The sequence below is a fragment of the Athene cunicularia genome, assembly GCF_003259725.1.
Source record: "Athene cunicularia isolate RWA chromosome 19 unlocalized genomic scaffold, athCun1 chr19_part1, whole genome shotgun sequence".
In the NCBI taxonomy this organism is placed as follows: domain Eukaryota; kingdom Metazoa; phylum Chordata; class Aves; order Strigiformes; family Strigidae; genus Athene; species Athene cunicularia.
Window position 1 is genome coordinate 6,565,845 of NW_020799124.1, and position 7,674 is coordinate 6,573,518.

The window sequence follows — 7,674 nt, forward strand, 5'->3', positions numbered from 1 at the left end:
GCGACCAGAACAGGCCTGTCACTTGTGTGAAGCTTCTTGAAAATGAGAAGTAATTGAAAAGCTAAATGTTTTGGGGCAGGTTTGAGCAGTCTTCATCTTCATGGTTGCCATCTTGCCATGGCCACAGCCTGGTGGGGTCTCTCACCAGCGCTGGTTGGCCACCCCTCTGCTCTTACAACCAACACATCTTGGCTGTCAATCTGATTTTTTAAGGAGCTTGGCCTTTTCTTCCTCAGCTGATATGCCAGGAGCATTGTGGCCACCTTGCACTGGGGGTGCTGGAATCATCCCACAGGCATGGGCCCCAAGCACCCACTATCTTTATCCAGAGCTGGGGGAAAACACAGGCTCCATAGCTTTTAAAAGCTCTTGATGTTAAACAGAGTACTCATCTTTGTAAAAACTTAATCTCATCCTATTGCAGCAAATACTCAAACATAAAAATAGCTAAAGCAGGCTCAACTAGTCTCTGGAGGCAGGGACAGTCTTACTGGAAAAGGCTGGGCTAGATTGTCTGCCACATTAAATTATTTAAACTCTGCCCACTTAAGCCTTTTGCAGCTCACCAACCCCCTGCAACCTCTGGAGAGAGACAGGGAACCAGCAGTGAAGGAGAGATACACTCTGCACCCTGTGTTCCTGCCACATGCCCAGAGCTGCCTGTGGCTCCTTCAGTGCTGGGTTGTGTCCAGGGGAAGGGGAGGGGGGCTGGGAGCCATCCCTGCCCTGTGCTGCACAGTCTCCATCAGGCACCCAGGGGTGCTGCCCACCCAGCCTTCTTCAGCAGGAAAATGTCTTCTATTGGGCTTATTTCAGTCAAATGGAGTCTTTGAGGATAAGGAGAGGGCTCATGCTTTCCAAACAGTGACGCTGGTCCCCAGCCTAAAGCAGGGGAGCAGAGGTGGGGGAGCATCCCTGCAGGAGGGGCTGGGGGAGCCCAGCAGGCTCAGGAGGAGGCAGCAGTGGGCCCTGGCAGCCCGGGGGCTGGTCCTCAGGGAGCGGCTGCAGGACAGGGGCAGGGGGGCTTTGGGTGTTCTGCAAGGAAGGACAGGGGGAAGGGGGCTCAGTGCTGGGGCTGGCCATCCTTCAACCCCAGGCTGGGACTGCTTCCTCTTGGGGAGGAGCTGGGGGCATGAGCCTTGGCCCTTTGGGTTTCCCTGCCCTCCCAGGGCCTCCTGGGTCCCCACTGGGAGGCTGAGCCCTGAGGTGACCCTGCTTCTCTCCCCCAGGTTTTACATAATCTCACTGCAGCAGCAGGTCAGGACAGGGCATTTTATTAAACGTGCTGAGAGATGTACAGTAGTGGTTGGAGGGGGGGCAGCAGGGGGGATGGAGCCAGCTCCATGACTTAACAACACGAGAACATACAGATAATTATGGGATGGGAACAAATAGAGCTGATGTGGAAGGCAGATTCATGTAGAGGTGTTGTTCGCCTCCTTCCGCTGGAGGTAGTCCTGGAACCATTTCTTCTTTGGGTCCACGCAGAACTTCTGCCCCTTCAGCGTCTCCACACTGCGGGGGAGAGGGGCTGCGTTAGCTGGGGGGATGCGGGGTCCAGCCATACCCTGGGGCTCCCCCACCAGCCAGGGGATGCCTGCAGCAGCTGCCCACCCATCCCTCCAAAATGCTTTTAGTAATCTCTGAAACCTTGTCTTCCTACCCATTTTTCTGGCTGGCAGCTGAAATGAGGGATTTGGGGGCTATTTGGGATAAAGCAGTGGGGAGGGATGTGCATGTGAAGAGGCAGCACAGGGCACCCCCAGGCACGGTGACCTTTGTGGGGGGCTTGTTTGGAGGAAATCCCCGAAGGCAGAACAACCTGCAGGGACAGTGGGTGAGGAGTGGAGTGCTGAGGAGGGAGGAAGGCTGCCTGGGGGTACTCACCGCACAGCCCTGTAGGAGCAGTGGGAAGGTGTCTCCTGGTAGCTCTTGATGAGGTTGTCTGGGATTTTGTTCTTCAAGAACATCTTCTTGTAGCAGCAGGTGCCGTAGAGGCTGCGGACTGGGAGGAGATGAGAGGGGTTGGTTCTCTCCCACACCTGGTGTGAGGGGGGTGGGTGGTGCCCCGAGGGGGGTGGCTGCTCCCTTGGGGACTTTCCTACTCCCTCCTGCTACAAGGGGTCTCCTCTCGGGGTGATGCTCCTTGCTTTACCCCGAATAGCCCCAATATTTAAGGTAGGCTTCTCCATCCCCTCTCACATCTCCGGTGGTGCTGCTGAGTACCCCCCTCCCCTGCCTGCAGGGGTTATTGCTCAGCTCCCCAGCCAGGGTGCTGGGACCAAAGCCACCCCCAGGACTATTTTCGCTCATTTTGAGCAAGACTAGGGCAGCCCCATGTTAAGGCAGCTGCCAGTGCCCCTCAGCCCCCCCCCCAAACCTGTGGCAGGAGCAGGAATTGAAGCTCTTGCCCCCCTCCCTAACCCCCAAACCCTGTCAGTGCAGGAGCTGAGAACAGTGCTGGGGCAGCCGTGGGGAAGGGCTCAGCGTTGGTACTCACAGGAGGCGCTCTGGCTCTCTGTCCAGAGAGCTGCCAGCAGCATGGTGAGCAGGGCCAAGGTGGAGACCTTCATGTCTGTCCCAGGGCTCGGTCAAGGTCAGCAGCTCTTGCTGACCTACAGTCACCGAGAGCTATCTGCCTCTCCTGCCTGCACCTTGGTGTGATATACCCCACCCAGCCAGGCTTTCCATGACAGCTCGGGACTCCCCCCAGGAAAGAACTGCCTGGAGACATTGATAAAGGGCAACTAGTGAATGGAAATTCCTTCTCTGAGCTCCTTCAGCCCCTGTGGTACCCAGGGGCTGCTGGAAAGTGTGGTGAGTAGCTCCACGTCGCTGGTGATGCGCTGGGGCCGGCAGTCTATTTTGGGTTTGGTTGCTGCCGCTGGCAAACCACACAGGATGATGCTCACGCTTGCAAAAGCCCTGGGTGAGTTTATTTGCAAAAAATACTCATCAGCTCAGCTGCGATGCATCTCTTGCAATTTTGCAGCAGGATGAATGGCTCAGGAGTGGCTGGGCTTGCCCCAGCCCACCCTGAGACCCACTGTGGTGGCGGTGCCTGTCACGGTGCCTGTCACTGCAGCAGTGCCCGTCATGTCTCCTTGTGGCATCCCAAGAGTGTGGGCTGCCAGTGAGGCCTGACCAGGCACCCCCAAGGGGCAGCTCTGGTTGAACTTGGGCTGGGGGTCTCCACTCACTGGGATGGTTGATGAGGAGCACGGGAAGCCCCCTCCTCAGGGGCTGTGCGTGCCTCCTGCTCCTCTCACTGGTGGCTTCCCCAAAATCTACCTGGACACGATTTGGCTCCACGCACCCTCCAAGCCCCCTCGCAGAGACATCATTGGGGCTTTGGCTCTTCCCAGCCCCTTACTGACCCCGGCACTTTCAGATGTTGTTGAACACCCAGGCAGGAAAGCCGGCGGCGCCTCTGTCCACACCCAAGACACTTGCACAGCCAGATGTTTGTATGCAGGAGAGCACATTTAATTCTGTTCACTGTGTTGTAGAAAAATAACCAGAGAGGAGCTGCCCCTTAACCCCTCTGCTGCTGCCAGGCTGGCCAGGGCAGACTGCAAAGGGTACAGGCAGCTGCCTGCATGCAAAGCAGGGCTGAGAGCATGGGGACTGGCAGGGGGTCTGGACCCCGGCACCCCGTGGAGTGGGCACACCCCATCCCAGGCGGGTGCTGGGGATGGCAAAGGCCTTTGGCCTGCGGGGGGTGGTCACTGCAGCGTGATGGGGAGGATGTTCCTGGTGAGCTGCTGTTTCCCGATGGAGTGTCCCCACAGCTGCCTCTGCAAAGGGGTCACCATCATGTGTGTGTCCCCCACCATGGAGGGGACTCCCCATGCTGCCTCTGGCTGCCCCACTAGCTGGGGAGGGAGAAGGAGCTGACTTGGAAGCTCTGCTGGTACTTCTTCACCCAGGCCCTGGCTGCCTGGGTGCATATCTCTTTCCCGTTCTTCAGCCTGAAGCTGGGGCAGAGAAGAGATGTTGTTAGCGGGGTGCTGGTATGGGATCCCCCCGCTGAGCTTCCAAGGGGCTTGGTGGCACAGAGGATCAGGATTGGGCCCACTGAAGCAAGACACAGAGTCCATCAGGGTCTAGAGGGACTCTACCCCCAGGGCTGGGTTTGGGGTACTCACATCACAGCCTGGTGCGGGCACTCGGGGCTGGTGGGGTAGCAGGTGATGATGTTGTCCCTCTTGATCCTTCTCGCCTGGAAGATGAAGCAGCACTTGTCCGGCACAGCTGGGGCTCCTGGGGGAGCAGCACAAACTCGACTTAGCCTGGAGACCCCCACCTCCCACCTCAGCCCTCCTGCCGTGAGCACGGCGGCTCTTTGAAGGGAGCTCCCCTGCACCCCATACACAAAGCAACCCCATCCCTGTAAGCTATAGAGAAGCAGCTTCTGTTTGGTTGCACCAGGCACGGACATGGGTGTTTGGGGCCCTTTGGGGCTGGGAGAGGCTGGGCAGGTGCTTCCGCTTCCCTCCACAGGGCGCCAAAGCAGCAGCTCATGTTCTTGGCTGCACTGAGCTGGGAAAGGCAGAGGCCTGTTTGGGCCTTCCCCAGGGGATTTTGCCTCACTGCAGCTGGCCAAAAAGCCCCCTCTTCCCCCAGCCCCGGCGCATCCCAGCCCTGGACAGCTGGCGGATCGTGGGAAGCAGCGGGGAGATGCCGAGACACGACACACATCCCCACGCACGTCCCCATGCACGTCCCTGCCAGCTGGGCTGTGCGGGCAGCCGCATCCCGCCATGCTGGGCTGGGGACACCCATGGCACCCCCACGGGTGTTTGGGCCACCCTGAGCTGGTGGGGCAGAGCACCCCCATCATCACCCCACTCCCATTAATCTTCTCGGGGAGACACTGGGAGCAGAGGAAAGGGGATGCTTCTGGTCCTGGTCCAGTGCAGCTGCCTGGCTCGATTTTGCCTTCGTGGATCTATCCTTCCCCTCCTGTCCCCCTTCTTACCCTCACACACCAAGGAGTTCCCCAACTGGGGTAAATATGACCTCCTAAGGGTAGAAAATATTCCTGGCAATAAGAAAATGAAACAGAAACACCAGAAAAACAAAAAAAGCGTTTATTAGACTGGGAAAGGCCCCTTTTAAAGCTCCCATGCAAAATGCTGGGATACATCAGGCTGGGCAATTCCAGGGGTGACATTCCTGGCACCCACAGCATCCATCTGCCCCAAGCCCCAGTGCTGGTGTCCACGACATGGGTCAAGTGGACCCTGCAGGTGGGGGATTTTGGAGCACCGAGGACTTTCAGCCCTGGTTGGGTCCCTGGAGCTGTCGGTGCCTGAGCACCCCTGGGTCCCCAGGGCTCACCTGCATCTCAGGAGGAACATCCCCCTCTCCCCTCCCCACATGGACCAGGATGGGGCTGTACTGGGTGTGCACAGACCTGGCACTGGGGCCAAGGATGCCCATGGGGGCTCAGAGGGAAAACCAGGTGCTCCTGCATCTCTTGGTGAATTTAGGAGAAACTAGTCTTCATCCTCCTTCAACTCATCACCCTTCTGTGTGGGATGCAGAGAAGGGCACCGGATGTGGGCAGACCCACTGCTGTGATGAGCAGATCCATTCTCTGCTCTGGGGTGGCCCCCGAGGTCCCCTGTTCCTGCGTGTGGTCTGGACTGAAAAATGCCCTTTCCCTCCCTTTCCCTGTTTCATGGGGAGTTCCTTGCAGCACTCACAGCTCTGGCCTCAGACTTGGCTGCAGAGTGTGGTGAGGAGCAGAGCTGCTGGTGTCAGACCACTGGCCTCAGCCTCTGCCTGTCCTCTCTCCCAGCCCTGGCTTTATTGTCCTCCCTTGCCAGGAACTCCCATGGCTGGGGAAACCTTGCCAGGAAATAGAGGAGATACAGGTGGGGGACCCCAGAAAAGGCTGCCTCATCCTTCCTGCTGCCCCTGGCGTGGGGGTAGTATTGGGGGGAGAAGGGCTGAGCCCCATGGTGGGGAGTGGGAGGTGCTGGCACCTGCAAAACTTGCAGGACAGATCCTGCTCTTGCTGCCAAGAGGCGCAGGGGAAGGCGGCACATCTGGGGGCTGGCAGAGGCACTTGGGACCCCGCTGGGGGCTGAGCTCTCAGTGCTTTCTCCAGAAAATGTGCAGGGGCTCCAAATCTGCCACTGCTGGGGGGGACAAGGATGTCCTGATCCCACCAACCTCACGTGCATGTTGCTCCCTACGGCTACTCTGCATCCCTGGCCAGAGAGCAGAAGCAGCTTCTGGAAAACCCACTGCCTCCACCGGGAGTGTGTCGGTGCTCAGAGCAGCCCCAGCCTCATTTCGCAGCGTGGCTGGGGCTGCCGGAGAGCTGCCGGGCATGTCAGGACACCTCAGCCCCCCTGGAAATGAGGCTCGCCCCTGGATGAGAGTTGCTTTTCCAGCCATGTTCGCAGATGCTTTATTGATGCTGAAGCACTTCTCCTCATTTCAGCTGATCGATAACCCCGGGGGAGGAAGATCTAAGTGCAGCGCCAGCGGGATGGGACTGCAGCTCAGCTGGGGCAGCCACAGCCATGAACATGATCAAAGCAGCTTTGCCAGGTCAGGACTGTTGTCTATAAAGGATTTGTTTGTTTGACATATTCTTCTCCCTTTTAGATCTCTGCCTTGGTCGGATCAGCTTTTCCATTACCTTGCTGAGGCTGATGGTGAGATAACCACTAAATGCACACACTGCATGTCCTGTTACTTTTTTTAAGGTCCTTGCCCTGCCCTGGCCATATGGGACTTTCCCAGCTGCTTGCAGAGGTGGTTTCTATCAAGATGGACCCACCCTCGCCTGTCCCCAGGAAGAGGTGGCTCACACCTCCCACCCCCGCCACCCCTCGCCCCCGCGGAGCCTGGCTGGCTCCTGCCCAGACACCGCAGGGAAAGGCCGGCAGCGATGCTGCACCGTGGGCAGCGGTGCTCCCCGGCTGCAGGAACCTGGTGAAAAAAAGTGGCATCATGTGGCTTTGATGGAGATCTCTGGGGTTTTGGGGCTGTCTTTTGATTTTGGAGTCCATGGCCTGCTCCTGGCTGGTGGCTGTACTGGGGCAGCCCCCCCTTTCCTGGCTACTGATGCTGGGCAGTGGGATGGGGGTCACCCTATGGCCTGCTGGCCCCATAAGAGGGAAAGCATCCCTAATGGGAAAGGTTTTCAACCCAAATAGGTGGGTGGGGGCCTCAAGTCACCCACGGCAGAGCTGATCCCAAAGGCAAAAAGCTTTCCTCCGGTTGATGGTCCTTCCCTGCATCACCTGGAGGAGGGACCCTCAGCACCCATGTCGTGTGCTCAGGCCGCTCATCCCCCAGCGTTTCATCCTCTCGCATCTGCCCCGGGCTGAACTCTCCCTCTTCCCTGGCATTCCCCATCGTGTGCTGCCTGACTCATTTCCCACGTCCTTGGCCCCCGCATCCCAGCTGCCTCCACATGGGGACTGGCCCTGACTGAAAAGCTGATTTCACACCAAACTCCTCTGCTTGAGATTAAAATAATGGCTGGGTTGCTCGAATCATTCGTCCCCTGCTCCCCAACCTGGCGGTGAGCAACTGAAGGAGTTGCTCTCCACACGGAGAGCCTCAAGGACAAATTGTGGCCTTTGTGGTTGGTCTAAGGAATGAATTATCTGCTGAGGGAAGCGCAGAGTGTATCAGAGAGTGCACGTC

General features: G+C 58.2%; 2 protein-coding genes across 2 annotated transcripts; both read right to left on the reverse strand.

Annotated features, from left to right (window-relative positions):
- Positions 1–1,415: 1,415 nt before the first annotated feature.
- On the reverse strand, positions 1,416–2,573 carry LOC113487270 (C-C motif chemokine 3-like). The gene is made up of 3 exons (XM_026861776.1): positions 2,501–2,573; positions 1,888–2,005; positions 1,416–1,515 (listed from the first exon to the last, which is right to left on the reverse strand). The coding sequence occupies exons 1-3, from the start codon at positions 2,571–2,573 to the stop codon at positions 1,416–1,418; spliced, it is 291 nt and encodes a 96-aa protein (XP_026717577.1).
- A 917-nt stretch (positions 2,574–3,490) lies between these two features.
- On the reverse strand, positions 3,491–7,380 carry LOC113487336 (C-C motif chemokine 4-like). The gene is made up of 3 exons (XM_026861854.1): positions 7,266–7,380; positions 4,149–4,263; positions 3,491–3,977 (listed from the first exon to the last, which is right to left on the reverse strand). Exons 1-3 carry the CDS (start codon positions 7,378–7,380, stop codon positions 3,872–3,874), a joined length of 336 nt encoding a protein of 111 aa, XP_026717655.1. The 3' UTR covers positions 3,491–3,871.
- Positions 7,381–7,674: the final 294 nt, after the last annotated feature.

Excerpts from the sequence above, each read along its gene's own strand:
- LOC113487270 (XM_026861776.1), bottom strand. The coding sequence starts at position 2,573 with ATGAAGGTCTCCACCTTGGCCCTGCTCACCATGCTGCTGGCAGCTCTC. Across the intron at positions 2,006-2,500 it reads AGAGAGCCAGAGCGCCTCCT|TCCGCAGCCTCTACGGCACC; the intron begins GTGAGTACCAAC and ends ATCTCCTCCCAG. Across the intron at positions 1,516-1,887 it reads TGCTCCTACAGGGCTGTGCG|TGTGGAGACGCTGAAGGGGC; the intron begins GTGAGTACCCCC and ends TCTCCCCCGCAG.
- LOC113487336 (XM_026861854.1), bottom strand. The coding sequence starts at position 7,380 with ATGGGGAATGCCAGGGAAGAGGGAGAGTTCAGCCCGGGGCAGATGCGA. Across the intron at positions 4,264-7,265 it reads GCTGAGGGTCCCTCCTCCAG|GAGCCCCAGCTGTGCCGGAC; the intron begins GTGATGCAGGGA and ends CTGCTCCCCCAG. Across the intron at positions 3,978-4,148 it reads TGCCCGCACCAGGCTGTGAT|CTTCAGGCTGAAGAACGGGA; the intron begins GTGAGTACCCCA and ends TCTCTGCCCCAG.